The sequence below is a fragment of the Ostrea edulis genome, chromosome 3 (genome assembly GCF_947568905.1).
Source record: "Ostrea edulis chromosome 3, xbOstEdul1.1, whole genome shotgun sequence".
In the NCBI taxonomy this organism is placed as follows: Eukaryota; Metazoa; Mollusca; class Bivalvia; order Ostreida; family Ostreidae; genus Ostrea; species Ostrea edulis.
Window position 1 is genome coordinate 88,146,598 of NC_079166.1, and position 19,907 is coordinate 88,166,504.

A 19,907-nucleotide genomic window follows, 5' to 3' on the forward strand; every position below is an offset into this window, starting at 1 on the left:
TGTAATAATTAGTACATACTAAAACAAAAATACCTGAATATATACACTGTAATAATTAGTACATACTAAAACAACAATACCTAAATATATACACTGTAATAATTAGTACATACTAAAACAACAATACCTAAATATATACACTGTAATAATTAGTACATACTAAAACAACAATACCTAAATATATACACTGTAATAATTAGTACATACTAAAACAACAATACCTAAATATATACACTGTAATAATTAGTACATACTAAAACAACAATACCTAAATATATACACTGTAATAATTAGTACATACTAAAACAACAATACCTAAATATATACACTGTAATAATTAGTACATACTAAAACAACAATCCGCAAATCGTACTGTACAAACAAAACAAAAAAAAGCGAGGAAAAAAAGAAACAAACAAAACTCCGCATTCATTAAAAATTATTTTCAGAACTTTGATATTTTGAATTTTTTAAAATTTGAACAGTATGAAATTAGTATATACATGCACGAAAATAATATAACACTGTAGGTAGCGAAAAGTGACTATAAATTTTGAATTATATATAAGTTGATAATATTGAGGTTTGTTTTTTCTGTTTTTAATTTCTACATAAACATTCATAATTTTACATACATGTATCAAGAGCTTTTTGATTTAATGGCTAAGAAACGATTTTGTTATCTATGCATTCATTCATCGCGTTGAAATGTTTTAATTTCATTTTTAGATTATAATTCCATAATTTATTCATTTATCTTATTTGTTTTATAGTTCTTCATCGCTCAGTAAAAATGAAAATATTTATTCAGCCATCACTTACATTGATACATTCTTAACGTGTAATCCATGTATTTTATTTTCCAGATAAACTCCCGTTGCGCACCTCTAAATTTGTAGTTCCCCCACAGGATGCCCCTCGCCACACGTGAAGCATGTCTGGGGGAAACAGATAGCGATTCCTGGGGAGGCTGAGATTACACACAAAGAATGAGGGTACGTAAATTGCAATTTCTAGATTTTGATTTTAACGGATGGTCACCAGACATAAATGATGTGTATGTGACCCCCTCTATACGCCATTCTGGGGAAATCTTGAACTGTCATTCTTAGAACAGATGCTTCTGAATATGTGTATATATCTATATATACAGTGTATAAATAGTATATAGGGGTTTAAAATATGTTCGTTTAATGCGTCTCTTTAGCTGTGGAATGTTTGTTTGTTTTTTTAATCATGGAGATTATTTAAAAGTGCATGTTATTAAAGAATAATCTCAGAATTACGTAAGAGCCCGTTTGAGAAAGCGCAGCGGTATGTAGACTACATGCAGTCACTCTCTGTACTATCTGCATTCCATTATTAATCTATGTATGAATGGAAAAACTTAGTATGTGCACACTTTAGCATTATAAGTGAATCGAGACATGCTTAATTACCATTTATGATCAAAAGTCATCGCCTGTCGCCTTCTGCCCCGAGGCGAAAACCTGCACGCGTAGACAGACAAATATGGCGAATTAGTTCCAGATTTTGTAGACGTGTGTCGTACTTTTACTTTTAGATTTAGAAGACGGGATTACTCCAACTTCGGACTTCCCCACTGAGATCACAAATGACCCCGCTCACGAAAATGACTGACTGATTCCATTCTGAGAGAATTGAGAGGCAGTCTGGGTATTCTGAAGTCGGAGAATGGTCTTCTGCCGGTCCCGGAACTTGTACCTCGGGCTGCTGGCGTTTGTAGTGACTCAGCTAGTGATCGTTGTTGTCGTCTTCCCCCGGAAGTGCTCCTACGTATCTTGGTTGTGGAGAGGGTGTGTCGTGGAAAAACCCAGGTGCCCGTTGATCTCCCCACATCTCGGTGAGTTCTAACACGTGTCTGTTTGTTACTGGGTGATAACTCAAACAAGTATACCGGTCACAAGGTTTATTTATCACAATCGCTCAGAACAACATCATTCACAGATCATCCAAATGTTATCCGATAAATATCATCCAAAAGATTCTACAACAAGTAATAACAAATATTTTAAACATGCACACATTACATATGACACGACATAAAATCACGGACAGACATGACAAAGAAATAATTCCATATTAATCTTCATTAATCACATAAATAGAATTGTCTTTTCTTCATCAGATCACATCATTAATATAAAATCATAATTAATCAAATTTACTTAATATTCTGCATTTAAACTAAGAACCTGTCCAGAACATATAATGGTAAGACAAACATATCAAACACCACCTAAACAATACATAACACACTCTTACCAAATATGTGGTATTAGAATCCGGATGGATCTATAGTAATGTGTAGATCTGGTGTATATCTATCAATTAATACAAACATATATATTATTCAGATTTCTGAAGCAATACACTCATTATGAAATAAATAGAAATAAAATAATCATACTACTCTTACTCTCACTCACTCTATGCATAAAATCCTTAACATAATTAGTAACTGACCTGATTAGTAGATTGTAGTCTGTAAGTCCAAATGTCCAAAGTTTTCAACTAAAGTATGAAACAACTGCCCAATTCAATTTCTAAATTCAAACTGAATCTTACACTGACCAAGAACTGTCATGTGACCAATAATTAAGAAACGAACCATTGAACCATGAAAAACAATCCGTAATCAACCTAAACTATAGCTGGTCATAAATATTAAAAGTTGTTCAATACCAACTATGGAAACCTGTTTGTGTATTTATTGCACATATTAAGCTGATATATTATTTATCGTAAAATTAAAAACACTGAACACATGTAATAATATAAATTAAACATTTTATTATTCCATACGAGTAAGGATGCTCTACCACATGTTCACTCTTACAGACACGAACTACACAAGTTTATAGTTGTGTATAGTTATCATTAGCTCAGCTGATCACCCGTTGCCCGTCACCCGTCTGTAAACTTTTCACATTTTCGACTTCTCTAGAACTACTGGGCCAATTTCAATCAAAACTTGGCAAAAAGCATCTTTGGATGAAGGGCTTTTCAAATGAAGGGCCACACCCCTTTAAAGGGGAGATAAGATTGTGATGTTGTTTTCTGTTTCTAAGGCTAAGTAACTGAACAAGCTTAAAGGTAGATTACCGTGTCCGATAATATTTTTATGTATAGAATATGCCAATGTCAAACTATACTGTGGACATTTCAAAATGAAGTGATATTCATCTTCCATTTTCTTTAGATCTAGTTGCAACTAGTACATTGTACTCCTCTATAGTAAGTTACAGTAAAAGTGTGCATTCCATTCCTTCCCAACGACCCATACAAATTCCCAGCAACCCATACAAATTCACAACGACCCATACAAATTCCCAACGACCCATACAAATTCACAATGACCAATACAAATTCACAATGATCCACACAAATTCCCAACGACCCATACAAAACGACCCATACAAATTCCTCATTTTTTTTAAAAAGTATATTTGAAAACTCGGTATGAATATATGGATTGTCCTATGTCGGGCCATTTAACGCGCCAATTAAAAAATGAGAATTATACAGGTACCAAAAATACTAAGCAAAATTCTACCAAGGCCGGTGAGAAATGGAGGTTTAACATTCACCGCAAGGTAGATGTGAAAGGACATGAATAACAGTTTGGTTAACTGTTGATGCAAACTAAATGAATTGTTTACAGTGCTGAAGCAATCTCTACCCAGAGTTATCGTTCCTTACACAATATGAGTGTAAGGAACGATAGCGCTGGGTAGAGATTGAGTCAGAATATGGGCATGTTAATCAAACAGAGAGCATGTCTTGTGTAACACGTAGAGTCATAACAAATACCGACACATTAGTCCAATTTATGTTTATTTCTTATCTCAAGGAAGAGTTTAGGAACATCTCAGACAAAATTCATACTAGTCGTCACGCGTTGACGCCAGTTCGAAGCAGTGTCATCGATCAGATAGAAACATGCATATACGATCAGGTGTAAAAAGTGTTCTACATGTATCAGAAGAAGAGCTTTTCATGTTTATTGTTGAAATGACAAATCTACAGTCAGGTATAATTTGAAAATCCTCAATCCGTTCAACTTCGATGGGGTGTGCGGTGACTGGGAGATCAGGGGTTTTTTAAGGTCATGATTTCAAGGGTCAGGGCCTTTCCAATTGGGAAAAATAGCGACATTTGCTTGAAATTGGGAAAAATGTTTCATACAAAGAAATAGGAAAAAACCCAATTCAGAGTGCTTTAAGGTATAATTGGGCTCCTTCTGACTTTCAATTTGGTCAAAGCTTATACACGTACCTCATTCAAAGAAGCAGAGGCCAAAAAATTAGGTTTACTTGAGAATTTTGAAGCAAAAATTGCAATCTGTGGGCCTGTGAAGAAGATTTATGAACGATTTGGCTTCCCTGCTTGATTTGTTTTCATTGTTTGGGAATTTTAAAACAAGCATTGGGAAAATACCTACCTTTTAGCATTGGGAATGGGGCCTTATTTCGGCCCCCTACAGACCCTAAAAAAATCCTGGGTCAGATAAATGTTATATATATTAATTGCATATTTAGTAATAAAGTACACTTCTAAAAACTTCACTGAGATATGAAGTGGATCAGTGCGTGATTATGTGACCAAATCTACTGCTTCAAATGACCGCTTCATTTCATGTCCTGGTGAAATATCTAAGATGGCTGTTTATTTCTTCAATGAATATATGTCACAATATTTTATTGCAGTGGGTATCACGGAGGTGGAGACTTATGTTCCTGCGTGGAAAACCATAGAAGACAACTATCCCATGTTACAAAATGGCGGTCGCTATCAGCCGCCTAACTGCAAATCTCGCCACAAGGTGGCGTTGATTATTCCTTTCCGGGACCGTGACATTCACCTGAAAATATTTCTAAACAACATCCACGCACTTCTGATGCGGCAGCAACTGGATTACGGAATTTTTGTCATTGATCTGGTGGGTTGGTGTAAAGAAAATGTTGTAGAAACATATTACTGAAGGTGGATTGTCTGAATTTTTGTCATTGATTTGGTGGTTTGGTGTAAAGAAAATGTAGAAACATATTACTGAGGGTGGATTGTCTGAATTTTTAGCCGAGTTGCAACGAAGTTGAACTCGGCTATTGGTTTGGTGATGCGGGCGGGCGGGCGTCAACAATTGGTTTCCGAATGATAACTCGAAAAATTTACAATCTAATCAAATGAAACTTTGATATATTGTTGGGTACCAGGTAAGAAAGACCCCTATTGATTTGGGAGAAAAATTGTCAAAGGTCAAGGTCACAGTGACCGAAAATAGAATGAAAATTTCAGAAAAATTTGGTTTCCGGATGATAACTCAGAAAGTTTAAATCCGAATGAAATGAAACTTTGATATATTGTTGGGTACTAGGTAAGAAAGACCCCTATTGATTTTGGAGAAAAAAGGTCAATGGTCAAGGTGACAGTGACCGAATATAGAATGAAAATTTCAGAAATATTTGGTTTCCGGATGATAACTCATAAATTTTAAATCCGAATCAAATGATACTTAGAGATATTGTTCTGTACCAGGTAAGGAAGACCCCTATTGATTTTGGAGAAAATGGGTCAAAGGTCAAGGTCACAGTGACCGAAAATAGATTTAAAATTCCAAAAAAAATTAGTTTCCAGAGAATAACTTGAATTTTTTTTAATTTGAATCAAATGAAACTTGGTTATATTGTTGGATACCAGCAAAGCAAGGCTCCTATTGATTTTGGAGAAAAAAGGTCAAGGTCACAGTGACCAAAAATAGATTGAAAACTTCAGACAAATATGGTTTCTGGACAGTAACTTGAAAATTTTAAAACTGAAATTAGTTCTTCACAATTATAAATATGCCACATCATTCCTGACTTTACAATGTATCCCATGCATCTCGGCTTATGCACCCCTGGGTGCATATATTGATTTTTGCCATTGATCTGGTGAGTTGCGTAAAGAAAATGTTGTAGAAACATATTACTGAGGGTGGATTGTCTGAATTTTTGTCATTGATTTGGTGGGTTGGTGTAAAGAAAATGTAGAAACATATTACTGAGGGTGGATTGTCTCAATTATGAGTTTACAAGAGTTGTATTGTGCTATAGTTGTCAATCTTTTAACGACTTTATGAAGTTTTAAATAGCTGTATAGTTAACTTCCGTGTCCGTACAGTCTGTAAGGCTTCCTCCAGACTTTGATAATTTATACCTCCAGCAACTCATGAGCGTAAAACTGACTCTCATTAACTGCCTGTAATTAAAACTGACTCTCATTAACTGTCTGTAATTAAAACTGACTCTCATTAACTGTCTGTAATTAAAACTGACTCTCATTAACTGTCTGTAATTAAAACTGACTCTAATTAACTGTCTGTAATTCGTTTAATTGAATAAACAGTTTATTGGTCTCTCTAGCGGTCAGCACCTTCCTGCTGAGTCGGTTAATTTAAAAGGTATCCCACTGGTCAATGTCCAATCAAAATGAACTTAGTCAAATGTAGTTCAATTTATTTAAAAGAATATTTTTATGCAGCATTTTTTTCATTTCCCTTTATTCTTTTCTTTTAATTTTTGTATCCCTGATTAAGACATTTTGTGTAATTTGTAGAGATTAGCAATTGTTTTCAAAAGAACTATTTGATGCTGGTAAATGAGGTTACATCCTGAGGTACCCTGATTTTTGTCTTTGATGAGGTGACATCCTGAGGTACCCTGATTTTTGTCTATGTAGTAATATATATAGTGGAATTAATTACCGGTGTGATACCTTGAATGGCGCCTCTATACTGTTCACAAGAGTGATCGCCCGAGTAATTAGTGATGCTAATTAATAGCCTGTTAGGAGGTTTATAAACGACCTCTGTTATAGACAGACGTTTAGTAAATCGCATCTGTAATTCAGAGAGTACATGTATTTCCCATTAATATCAATCTGTAGATTTTAACAAATGAGATGGATTTAGAATAACTATTTACTTCGGAAACTATCAGTTATTAATAAGTGATTTAACGTTGAAGGGTATGGGGAAAGCATAGAAGAAATATCTGAGTAAAAAGTTATATAGGAGAAATATCTGTGTAAAAAGTGACATGGAAGGTAAATTTGCCGTGTAGAGAGTTAGTCACTAAATCACAAACGTTGATTACAGAATGTATATCTACAAGATTTTGCTGATTACAGAATGTATATCTACAAGATTTTGCTGATTACAGAATGTATATCTACAAGATTTTCATTTAGGTAATTCATTTAAATATGGGCACAAGATTAAAAGTTCAAATTCTGACAAAATACTAAATCCACATAGCTTTCAGCAAGACCCCACAGCATTGAAACGAAATATGATGAATGTTGATCCTAACTGATTCATCAGATATGAATACTAATACATATAACAATCTCTCTATGAATACCCTCCCATGTATTTACATAACACTTTAAATGTACTTCAGAAGTGTTGATTCGTTAACGAGATCATGTAATCGATGTTAGATGATAGGACTGATGGAAGCTTCAACTCCCCCTTCCCCTATCTCACATCGATCTGTTGATCTCGCCCCTTATGACACTGAATTGTTGAAATAGTCTACCTACTTAAGAGATTTACTTCGTGTGTTTAAACGATTTGTTTCCCTTTCTCTAGTGAACAACATTTTACCTGAATATATTTATGTTGAAAGAATGAAATTGTGTAAAATCTCGCCCTCCAATCTATCAGACCATCATAACCTGCATTAATATATCAGACCATTCTAACCTGTATAAATATGCTACACAAATCTAACCTTTATAAATGTATTTAACCTTTCTCATCTGTATAAATATATTAGACCACTCCGATCTGTATAAATGTTAGACCATTACACACTGATATTGACTATAGATTAATCCGTTTACCTAATCACGATATAGTTCTCACGGCGAGTGTGACCATTCGACAGGGAATGCTCACCTGATCCCACTTCTGGTGTCTTCAGGGGTCCGTGTTTGCCCAAATCTCAATTTTGTATTATTTATAGGAGTTATGAGATTGATCCCTATTCGATATCACCACTTTCTATATAAATATACATTGTATCAGACCATTCTTACCTGTATGAATATAAATACATATTAAACCAGGTTAACCTGATTCGATACGCAAGAGCTTGTTCTGCGTAAGATAAGTTTTTAAATCAAAACAGACTACTGGCAAACAAGTTGATGTTACAGGGGTTTCAACAGTCTCGTATAAGTCAGCATTTCGCAAATTTTATGGTCGTTATAACGATCTAGTTTATCACTGAGTCAAATGCTGTCTGACGTGTTTCATACCGCTTGTTAGGCCGTTCTTTACACACTGATTTTGACTACGGATTACTCCGTTCACCTGGTCAAGATATCGGACTCACGGCGGGTGTGAGCGGTCGCCAGGGGATGCTTACTTCTCTTAGGCACCCTATTCCACCCCTGGTGTGTCCAGGGGTCCGTGTTTGTCCAACTCTTAATTTTGTATTCCTTATAGGAGTTATGAGATTGATCACTGTTCGTTATCTTCACCAATTCATGTTTTAAGGAGGATTGATACATAATGGCTGACTTCCTTTATGAAACATGAATGAAAATAAACCGTCCACAATATCTGTATATCTCTTTTAAGATTTGATTGCCTAGCTGGGTAGCTCAGTTGGTTAACATGTCGGCTACTGATCTGTAGATCGTGGGTTCGAGTTTAACACGGGTTTTAATTGTGTTTCACATTACTCTCTACTCGAACTGCAAATTTTTCAACTAAATAAGGTAAATTTGAAAGTTTTAAATCGTACATATCCTCCTCTTCACATATCAGATTTATCTGGCGTGTCATTCGTTCTTACTTACATCGGTTATAACAACCGAAATACGTTTTAATTCATCGCCAATTCATGTGCGACTTGTTCTAATTTTTAATGCAAGGTACGGCAAATGAATTAGCTTACAGTTCATTTATTGTAATAGTTATCTGATATCAAGCTCATTCTAATTAAAATTAGATCTTCCACGCGACGTATCGAAAACTGGGGAGCGGATGGAAGATCTAATCTTAATTAGATTGTTATCAAGCTAAAATCGGAATGCAGTTGAATGGATTCTTTGTAAAAACAGAAAGAAAACAAAACATGATTTATAATCGGATGTGATGAATGATGAGGTAGTCAATCAAAATGGAAATCAAAAACATCTATACATGAAAGAAATTAATTCATCAGCTATTTGAATATATGAAACACATGCCTTCGTACATTTACTTATACTGTGTAAGAACTGGAGGATTTTATTTTCTCCGTTTTCAGGAGGAGACAATTCCGTTTAACAGAGCCTTACTGTTAAATGTGGGCTTTCTGGAAGCCAACAAAGTCCACGATTATCAATGTTACGTATTCCATGATGTCGACCTGATTCCGGAGAATGACCACAACATGTACTCCTGTCCGGAGCAACCCAGACACATGTCTGTAGCCGTGGACAAAATGAACTACAGGTAGTCACGTGACGTAGACATAATCAGGCGCGGTTTTGAAGCTTTTCATTTTGAATAAGGCCATTGATGAATTTTGTTTTGAGGGTATAGTTGGTATATGTTACAGTTCACTGAACATCGGAACCATTATTTCGCCTTTGTTTGTGTGGTTGTTTTACATGCCGTCGGGAATTTCCCCCTTATTTCGTCTCTGATTCTGTCGCGGTTTTAATATTTATTATGTCCATTTAGTGTGTCCAACGAGATCTCGTTTTGGTAAACAAGCACATATAACTAAACTGCGAAAGCCCATTGAAAATGTATTGGTTATTTACTTACATCCAATACTACTTTAAAATTCCGTGATATTCTAGAGGGACAAGTTCAAGATTTTTGAAAGAAAAAAAAATTAAGTTTTGATGTTAAACATTTAAAATATAACTCATTTATTGTTGACAGCCCAAAGTTTGATTTTTCTGAATGCAAGAATAAAATTAATATTTAAGCCATAATTCTGTGTTATCTAAACGACTCGATTCTGTTCATGTTTAAAAACAAACCAGTGAAATGTTAATTTTGTGATATACTCGTACATCACCCTAATTTTGCAAAGACAAAAATCAAACTTTTAGATGACACATTTTACTTAATATTTCGCGTATTTACGCGTTAGATATTCACACCCTGTTATATACAGGTAGCTCTGGAAGCGAGTAGAGCATAATCAGTTTGTGTCCATGCTGTATGGCTTTTTCTACTAGGGATAGTAAGCGTGTTCCAAAATTTCATTAAATATTTCTACAAAATGAAAATTGGGGTTAAATACTCAAAAATAGCTGTTTTAGTAATGTCTATACTATTTACAGCGGTTTACTGGTATTGTGAAATCAAAACAAAAAAAAAAGAAGAAGAGATACGGAACGTTTTGTTCTTTCTAAATATATGTAGTCAAACTCACTCTCTTAGGGGAGTTTTAAAATTCAAGCAATCTGCAAATTGATCGTAGAACTATTTGTGGTTCCTTGAAACAGTCTCACTGGGAATGGGGTCTAAAGTTTTCCTTAGATATTATAAAGCAACTACACAAAACTTTAATTTGGAAACTGAACAGGTGTAATAATTGGGGAAGTTTTAAAACTTTGGATAAAATCAGACAAAAGATGTCTGCATGCTTGTGCAGGTTTTTGATAAGTTATCTGTACATAATCAAAGATTAAACTCTTTAGATATATATATCTGAAATTAAGTAGTAAATAAGTAGATATTAGGAACTTTATATATTTGATAGTAACGGGGAAACACGTCATGTGTGAGGGGGGTGGAGTCTCCCATCCCCACCTCCGGTTGCTACTTGCCTGGAGATTGATTTAAAACACGTGATTATTTATGATCTCATTGCATCGTTATATTGACTTGAAGAAGTATAATACACTGAATAAATATCCACATATATTAGAGGAAATACGCGGAACTGTGAGTTATTTGTGACAATGTCTACCCAGAGTTATCGTTCCTTACACTCCCATTCTGCCAACGTCTCGGAAGATTTTTCAACATTCTTGTAAAACGATAAAAAAAATCTTAAATAGAATATAGTTTCAACTTCGGTTGAACAATATTCTTAGATAAATCAATATTAAACAGATGACAAGTCTTTCTGTGATATAAAAAAGCATTGAATGGTGTTGAAACGCGGATATTGTTCAATGCACTATATATACAATGTAGTCAGATATACATTGTGATGGGAGATAGACTATAATAAGTTGCTTGTCCTACATTTTCGTGATATTTCATAAACTAGTTCTCAGTTTTATTTTCATCAACCGTGAAAAAGAAATTTACACATGGAATAAAAATGCTCATTGTGAGTGTAAGGAACAATAACTCTGGGTAGAAATTGTATTTCTGAGTCGTCTTCCGCTACTAAACATCAGAAATTTAATACAATAACTCATGTTTTTGGTACTAGGATATTCGCTAGCAACATTCTCTTCAAATCGGGCACACATTAATGATCCGTGTAAAGATAACTAATTTGTATATGCCTAATTGAATCATAATTTTCGTAACTCCTTTTTCTAAAGAGTTCCATTTTTAATTCCGATATCCAGTGATGTACCACACAAAACTCTACACAAACAGCTTTGTTCATAAATTGCTTTTGTTTTGTCGCAATGGCTGAAGTAGTCCGCGTATCTCAATTTCTCCCTCAGAAGGTTTCATTGCGGTAGGTATGTCTGACAAAATGACTACCGGAATAAATCACTGCATGTAGATAAAAGTTTTGAAATTCTGTGGTAACCTAATTTTGAATTCAAGACACATTTACAGTGTAAGTTCTCCCTTCTAAAAGCCGCCTCAGCAACCTGAGATCAGTCTCGCATGTCTGAGATCAGTCTCGCATGTCTGAGATTTGTCTCGTCTGTCTGAGATCAGCCTCATCTGTCTGATACAAGTCTCACCTGTTTGAGATCTCGCCTGTCTGAGACTTCGCCTGTCTGATATAAGTCTTGCTTGTCTGACATTTGTCTCAGTCTTGCACACATTTGTGATACCAGTAATGCGCATGTTTCTGTTTTCAGACTTCCGTATGTGACGATATTTGGGGGCGTGTCTGCTATGACCCGGGAACAGATGTTGACTGTGAATGGTTACTCTAATCGCTTCTTTGGCTGGGGTGGGGAAGATGACGATATGTACAACAGGTAAGGGCAGGTCAAACAGTTTACCATGTTGACTAATTCATTAGCATAGGTATAATGTTGATCAAAGTTTGAATGATGCGAATTTCATTTTGAAGAAACTTTCAGTCTGTCCGAACGTCTGTCTGTCAATCTGTCTGTATTTCTGTCCGTCAATCTGTCTGTATGTATGTACGTGAAAATCAGGCAATGAATATACCTTACATGACACGTGATATTGTGTAATCCGCCTTTGTTACGGAGATTTATTTGGTGTTTCTATTTTTTCAGTCTCTACTAAGATATATGTATATTATAGATGTATAATATTTGTATGCTGGAATGATTGTATATCTGTTTGTAGGATAAAGTTTCACAACATGACAATCAGTAGGTACACGGGAGACGTGGCCCGATACAAGATGTTGTCTCACCGCCGGGATCAGGGAAATCCTAGCAGGTGCGTCATGTGATCGCGGTCCAATCAGAGGAAGAATAATAGAATCCAAGCAAATGCAGATTATCAGCTTGAAAGCTTCGTGTTTTGACGTCCCGATTCATGTCCCGATTTAAAACCAGAGAGCATCGTTATATTGGTTATTCCTCATTTACTCTATTGAAATTTATTACATCAGTGGTACCTCCCATTTGATAACACACCCATGGGCATTTCCCCAATAATAAATCAATCCAAGGGCACCAACTTATACAAATAGTGAGGTCAAGGGAAGGCCCTCATGAAAAAACAAATATCCAAAAAAAAAGCATTCTCCGCACAAGTCAGTTCAAGGGAACTAACTTATACAAATAGTCAATTCAAGGGCACTAACTTACCCAAATAGTCAATTCAAGGGCTTTCCCCCCACATGTTGATTTGTTACCATGACACTGTCTGCTAAAATTCTTGAAATGTTTACCAAAAATTTAATTAGATTTGTTACTTTTCATTTTTCGTAGATTTGCTCTGATCAAATTAGAGAAGAAACATAACCACCAGGACGGATTAAGCACCCTAAAATACACCGTCACCAAGAGGGAGACGAAACGACTGTACACCTACATCCGGGTGTCAATTAACCAACGGCAACTTGTGCTGGGTCACGCGGGCTGAGAACTGAAGGCAATTCTGGAAACCGACAAATCAACGAATGTGTTAGTGGTCGTTCAGCGCTTACATTCCTCCCCAGTACAATTAGCATGCTTGTCCAGCGATCGCTAGAGTGGAAGAGGAGTGTGGGTGTGTACTCGGAAGAACCTCGAAAGCAGAGGCATTCTGTGTCAATCGAGAAACTCACTGGCATTATAAGAAAATGGGTGATAGTGGCGGATTTAGTTCATATCCATTCCGAGAAACATTCCATGAACATAGTAAATAATGAAATAACCTACCGACTTTTTGCTTGTTTTCTTGGAATCTTATGCTGGGTTTGCTTTCTGTAACATTGTTTGGGTGGTGTCTTTCTGGAATCCCGGATAGAATGTTTCATGAGGGTGCAGAAAACACAGAGTTCGTATTTTCTATAGCAAAATTACGAACAATACAAATTGATACAATATTAAGATTTTTATAGCGCCCTCATCAATTTAAAATCTCTAAAGCGCTTTACATTAAAAACATACAATTTTTAATTTCGAAAATTCCTGCATTAAAGTAGTATTATTAGGGGCTAGGTGTGGTGGCTGAATTGTGCCATTCTACAATTTAATTTCTTTTTTGTAATTTTGAGGCGAAAAGACAGGAAAACTATGTTTAGCGACTTTTCGTCCTGATATAACGAAGAGATGACAAAATGATAATTAGTTATACTTAGCCTCAAAATAACGAAAAGACAACTTATTGTGAATTGGCACAAATCAGCCACCATACCAGTCGCAGGTTCCTTGACAATATGTGTACACACGTACGGAATTTAAACAAAGGAAGCATAGAAGAATTTCTGCATGACTGTCTTCACTAATTGTACAAATTAGTCTGATACTTATTTTATACAGTCCTGGATATATCTTAGGTATTTAATTCTTACATCACACCTGTATCGTCAGAAGTTCGTGTTCTGCAACAGTTATTGTGTGTATACATGATAGATCAATGGGACGCTGTTTGTCATCGTCATAATCATCACAGACATCAACACACCCAATGATTAACATTACTATTACCAAATCACGTGTATATTGCAGACTAATTAATATCCCGCCTAATATTCTTTCCCGCATTATCTTCAAACGCTGGTGTTGTGTAAACATCGGGAGCCGCCTTCCGTTATCGTGATCCATAGTCTCGTGAATTATCGCGTGTTTATCTCGTGAGTTATCACGTGTTTATGTTTTGAATTGCGGCATGAAAGGGGCGACATTACAATGTTTGGCGATGTCAACATCTTTGCGTCAAAACAAAGCCGGGTTATAGAAAACAGCGGACTGGTGATCTCACTGTCAGGGTAGACATTTCTAATCTTATGTTAACTCCATCTGCATGAAGCACAACAAAGTTCTTCCTTAAATCCCACCATGTTTCTCCGACAGTTTGTTTTGTGTGTGGTCTTCTCACTGATTTTGGGTAAGTATTCTGTGTTTTATTTGTTAGTTTTGAGTTGATGGGCGTTTATACCGAATACTATTTGTTTACAAAAGGAATTTCAATATACATGTGTAGATTGTCATCAAAATTTCTAAACTTCCCGATTATGCTTTAAATCCTTAAACAATATTGTGTAACCTTCGTTTCCTTGCTAAATTTGTAAAACACAGGTCCCCTTTTTACATATTTCTTAACTTATATTGTTAAAGATCCCATAATGTAAGAAATCGAATGCCTAAGTTAGATTGCTTATATGCATATAAAAAAGATAAAGATATCAAACAATATCACAAATTCTATTAAAAAATACGAAATTCCAAACACAAGAATGGGGGATCAAGTGTCTAGCAAAGAGTACGAATCCTTTGTCGATCATTGACGCCCGCTGTGAATCCTCTACCGTGATCAAGTAAACGGTGTAATCCGTTGTCAAAGTAAAACAAAGAATGGCCTAACAATTGGAGTGAAATACGCCATACAACACTCGATCTAATGACATAGTGTATTTGCAAATTAGATAGTCATGAATACCATAGATTTTGCAAAATGCTGATTTTGAAAGCGAATCCCTAGTAGCATTAACTTTTTTGTCAGTAGCCTGCCTCCGTTTAAAATGTTGATAATACGCAAAGCATGGTCTCGTGTATCGAATCAGTTGAGATACATAAACATCCTGATGCGGGTGATGGTGAAATATTGCTGCCTATTTGGGAAGTTGACGATGGGAAAGCTGATTTCATCCCATTTCTCATAAAGTTGAGTTGTAGGTTTGCCGTTAAGGTCTATATTCATTAAAACATCCAAATGTGAAGTAGATGCGGAAGACTCTGTGTATTCTTTGTTTACAAGTTCACTGGGATATATCGAATCAACAATATAAATGAATGTGGACATTGTTCATAGACAGAATGTTGTCAATATATCTAATTCTTCAGTTGAAGACCGGAACAAGTGATTCTTTTTCTCATGTAAAAGCCTTTGAATGAATTTTACCACATGAAAATGTACAAGTGCTTCATCTAATAAAGGAGAATTAACTAGTGGACATTATTCATGAAACACTGATATGTTTCCATGTTTTATTTTGTTGATTACATTTTGGTTATTAATGAGGGTTGCAAAATTAATATGCGAAAAAAATTAAATCACGGTGTTTTTTCTGGGTTTCGTCGGTCTGCTTGTGTTGGATAGAATTAATCACATCAGCAAAACATTTTCTTATTTCACAACACATATTCCTGACACCAGCTAGATGCAACATAGCAGTAATACTTATGTATAAAAGAAATCCCTCATCTGTGAGATCCTTCTATGAACTTTCAACTTTGATGTTTCTCAGAGGTCCGTGTTTCCTCAGCTTCGTATTCTTCTGAGAATTTCCGATATTCATGATATTGATCTGAGAATTTCCGATATTCATGATATTGATCAGTGTTGATGTTGAGAATTTCCGATATTCATGATATTGATCAGTGTTGATGTTGAGAATTTCCGATATTCATGATATTGATCAGTGTTGATGTTGGTTGACTTCATCTTTTGCACTATTTTCAAGTAATGTAGTGTTGACTCTTATTTTAGATATAACACCAATCCTTGATATTGCTATCTCGCTAATTCATGATATCAATAGTTTGTAGATCGCCATAAGCAATATATTGTTGACTCCTGCTTTCGATTTAGAAGCAATCCTTCATATAGATATATTACTAGTCCCTGACATAAGTATATCGCTAATCCCCGATATCGGTATATCGCTGATCCCCGATAATGGTTGTTCCTGATATCGATATCGACTTAATGACTGATATCGGTATATCGCTAGTCCCCAATTTCGATATATCGCTAGTTCCAGACATCAATATATCGATAATCCTTGATATCGCTAGTCACTGATATCGATATCAACTTAATCCCTGATATCGGTATATCGCTAGTCCCTGATATCGGTAAATTTATATCGCTAGTCCCTGAGATTGGTATATCGCTCGTCCCTGATGTCGGTATATCGCTCGTCCCTGATATCGGTATATCGCTCGTCCCTGATATCGATATCGACTTAATCACTGATATCAGTATTACATTCATCCGTAATAGCAATTCACCGCTAATCCGTAAAATCACTATTTTGATAAAACTTTTAAAGCATCAATACTAATTCATGATTCCAATATAACGCTAATCCCCGGTATCCATATTTCACGAGACTGTGCTGAGCACTAATGTTATCAGTACTGATAATAGCACATGGCCTGGACTTGCAGTAAATTATGAATGTTCAAATAATTCATGTGATCTTTCAGTAGAGAAAAGTCATGCGGAGCTGAAGGGACACACAGTTTTAAAACATCTGGTCAGGAGATGGAACGAGGAAGTGTTCGGCTGTCATTGTTCTTTCACGGTTCACTGCACAAGTGACTCTAACTGTCATGTGCACGGGCACCATTTCCGTTGTGTAGCGGATTGCTGCGGAACGAAGTGTCACGCCACTGAAGAGAGCACACTAATGCATCATGGACATCATAAATAAGGTAGAGTTAGAAGAACGTCACGTGCGACCACGAGATGGCGCTACTTGAAGCGTATTTTGGCGGGAAACGTGTTCTCATAATAAATTAAAGGGAATATTTTTTTTAGATTAGCTGGGAATTGGAATTACGTACATATGTATATAGTGTATATCAGGTCTCAAAAGAGAGTATGTGTAAAATTGTGATATGCAATTATTTTCTGATATAAATCTCCTTAAGTTCTGATACTGGCGTCTTTTTCTCCTTTTCAGCCACATACATTAAGTCGGGCATTGCACAACTGTTCATCACCACAACAAAGTCCGGAGATTGACATTTCATGTGAAATTCGAATATTTGGAATAAAAGTATAACTTGCACATTGTTTTCAAGACTGTTTGTAATAGGAGTAAGGGGGTGAAACTAGATCTATAGTTTTGTAAAGATTGGTGAAGCTTGGTTACGTGCATGCTAGTTACGTCTTGTAGAAAAGGGTATTATGCAAAGTTGTAAAATTTGAAATTACTGGATATCGCAGAGATTCAGAAACTGCACGAAATACATAAACAATATTTATGAATTGTCAGTAGAGAATTTCCAAACTTTCGGCTTGAGCATCACTGAAGAGATATTATTTGTCGAAATGCGCATCTGGTGCATCAAAATTGGTACTGTATAAGTTTTACATACACGCGCGCGCGTGTACGCACGTAGGTACACACAAACACGCACGCACACACACACACACTTGTGTGACATGGAAATTTGTGGGGTAGAATTTATAGATGACATCTGTGGGGTAGGATTTATGAGATTTCTAAGGTGGAGTTTGTCAGTTGGAGTTTAGTGGCGGTAGAGGTTTGTAAGGTGGAGTTTCTCGGTTGGAGTTTAGTGGCGGTAGAGGTTTGTAAGGTGGAGTTTCTCGGTTGGAGTTTAGTGGCGGTAGAGGTTTGTAAGGTGGAGTTTATCGGTTGGAGTTTAGTGGCGGTAGAGGTTTGTAAGGTGGAGTTTCTCGGTTGGAGTTTAGTGGCGGTAGAGGTTTGTAAGGTGGAGTTCCTCGGTTGGAGTTTAGTGGCGGTAGAGGTTTGTAAGGTGGAGTTTCTGGGTTGGAGTTTAGTGGTGGTAGAGGTTTGTGAGGTGGAGTTTATCGGTTGGAGTTTAGTGGTGGTAGAGGTTTGTGAGGTGGAGTTTATCGGTTGGAGTTTAGTGGTGGTAGAGGTTTGTAAGGTGGAGTTTCTCGGTTGGAGTTTAGTGGCGGTAGAGGTTTGTAAGGTGGAGATTCTCGGTTGGAGTTTAGTGGCGGTAGAGGTTTGTAAGGTGGAGTTCATCGGTTGGAGTTTAGTCACGGTAGGGGTTTGTAAGGTGGAGTTTGTTGGTTGGAGTTTAGTGGCGGTAGAGGTTTGTAAGGTGGAGTTCATCGGTTGGAGTTTAGTGGTGGTAGAGGTTTGTGAGGTGGAGTTTCTCGGTTGGAGTTTAGTGGCGGTAGAGGTTTGTAAGGTGGAGTTCCTCGGTTGGAGTTTAGTGGTGGTAGAGGTTTGTAAGGTGGAGTTTGTTGGTTGGAGTTTAGTGACGGTAGAGGTTTGTAAGGTGGAGTTTGTCGGTTGGAGTTTAGTGGCGGTAGAGGTTTGTAAGGTGGAGTTTATCGGTTGGAGTTTAGTGGCGGTAGAGGTTTGTAAGGTGGAGTTCCTCGGTTGGAGTTTAGTGGTGGTAGAGGTTTGTAAGGTGGAGTTTGTTGGTTGGAGTTTAGTGACGGTAGAGGTTTGTAAGGTGGAGTTTGTCGGTTGGAGTTTAGTGGCGGTAGAGGTTTGTAAGGTGGAGTTTATCGGTTGGAGTTTAGTGGCGGTAGAGGTTTGTAAGGTGTAGTTCCTCTGTTGGAGTTTAGTGACGGTAGGGGTTTGTAAGGTGGAGTTCCTCGGTTGGAGTTTAGTGACGGTAGAGGTTTGTAAGGTGGAGTTCATCGGTTGGAGTTTAGTGACGGTAGGGGTTTGTAAGGTGGAGTTTGTCGGTCGGAGTTTAGTGGCAGTAGAGGTTTGTAAGGTGGAGTTCATCGGTTGGAGTTTAGTGACGGTAGGGGTTTGTAAGGTGGAGTTTGTCAGTTGGAGTTTAGTGGCGTTAGAGGTTTGTAAGGTGGAGTTCCTCGGTTGGAGTTTAGTGGCGGTAGAGGTTTGTGAGGTGGAGTTTCTCGGTTGGAGTTTAGTTGCGGTAGAGGTTTGTAAGGTGGAGTTCCTTGGTTGGAGTTTAGTGACAGTAGAGGTTTGTAAGGTGGAGTTCATCGGTTGGAGTTTAGTGGCGGTAGAGGTTTTTGAGGTGGAGTTTCTTGATTGGAGTTTAGTGGCGGTAGAGGTTTGTAAGGTGGAGTCTCTCGGTTGGAGTTTAGTGGCAGAAGAGGTTTGTAAGTTGGAGTTTCTGGGTTGGAGTTTAGTGGCGGTAGAGGTTTGTGAGGTGGAGTTTCTCGGTTGGAGTTTAGTGGTGGTAGAGGTTTGTAAGGTGGAGTTTCTCGGTTGGAGTTTAGTGGCGGTAGAGGTTTGTAAGGTGGAGTTCCTCTGTTGGAGTTTAGTGACGGTAGGGGTTTGTAAGGTGGAGTTTGTCAGTTGGAGTTTAGTGGTGGTAGAGGTTTGTAAGGTGGAGTTCCTCGGTTGGAG

At 36.8% G+C, this 19,907-nt stretch overlaps 1 protein-coding gene and 1 long non-coding RNA gene across 2 annotated transcripts; both read left to right on the forward strand.

Annotated features, from left to right (window-relative positions):
• The first annotated feature begins 888 nt into the window (after positions 1-888).
• Positions 889-13,562, forward strand: LOC125675745 (beta-1,4-N-acetylgalactosaminyltransferase bre-4-like). Its single transcript, XM_048913535.2, has 7 exons — positions 889-995; positions 1,565-1,864; positions 4,731-4,963; positions 9,324-9,511; positions 12,076-12,198; positions 12,539-12,634; positions 13,132-13,562. Exons 2-7 carry the CDS (start codon positions 1,696-1,698, stop codon positions 13,283-13,285), a joined length of 963 nt encoding a protein of 320 aa, XP_048769492.1. The 5' UTR covers positions 889-995; positions 1,565-1,695; the 3' UTR covers positions 13,286-13,562.
• Positions 13,563-14,228: 666 nt separating this feature from the next.
• Positions 14,229-17,645, forward strand: LOC130052974 (uncharacterized). Its single transcript, XR_008801393.1, has 3 exons — positions 14,229-14,734; positions 17,059-17,286; positions 17,538-17,645. It is a non-coding gene; the product is annotated as an uncharacterized LOC130052974 (long non-coding RNA).
• The last annotated feature ends 2,262 nt before the right edge of the window (positions 17,646-19,907 follow it).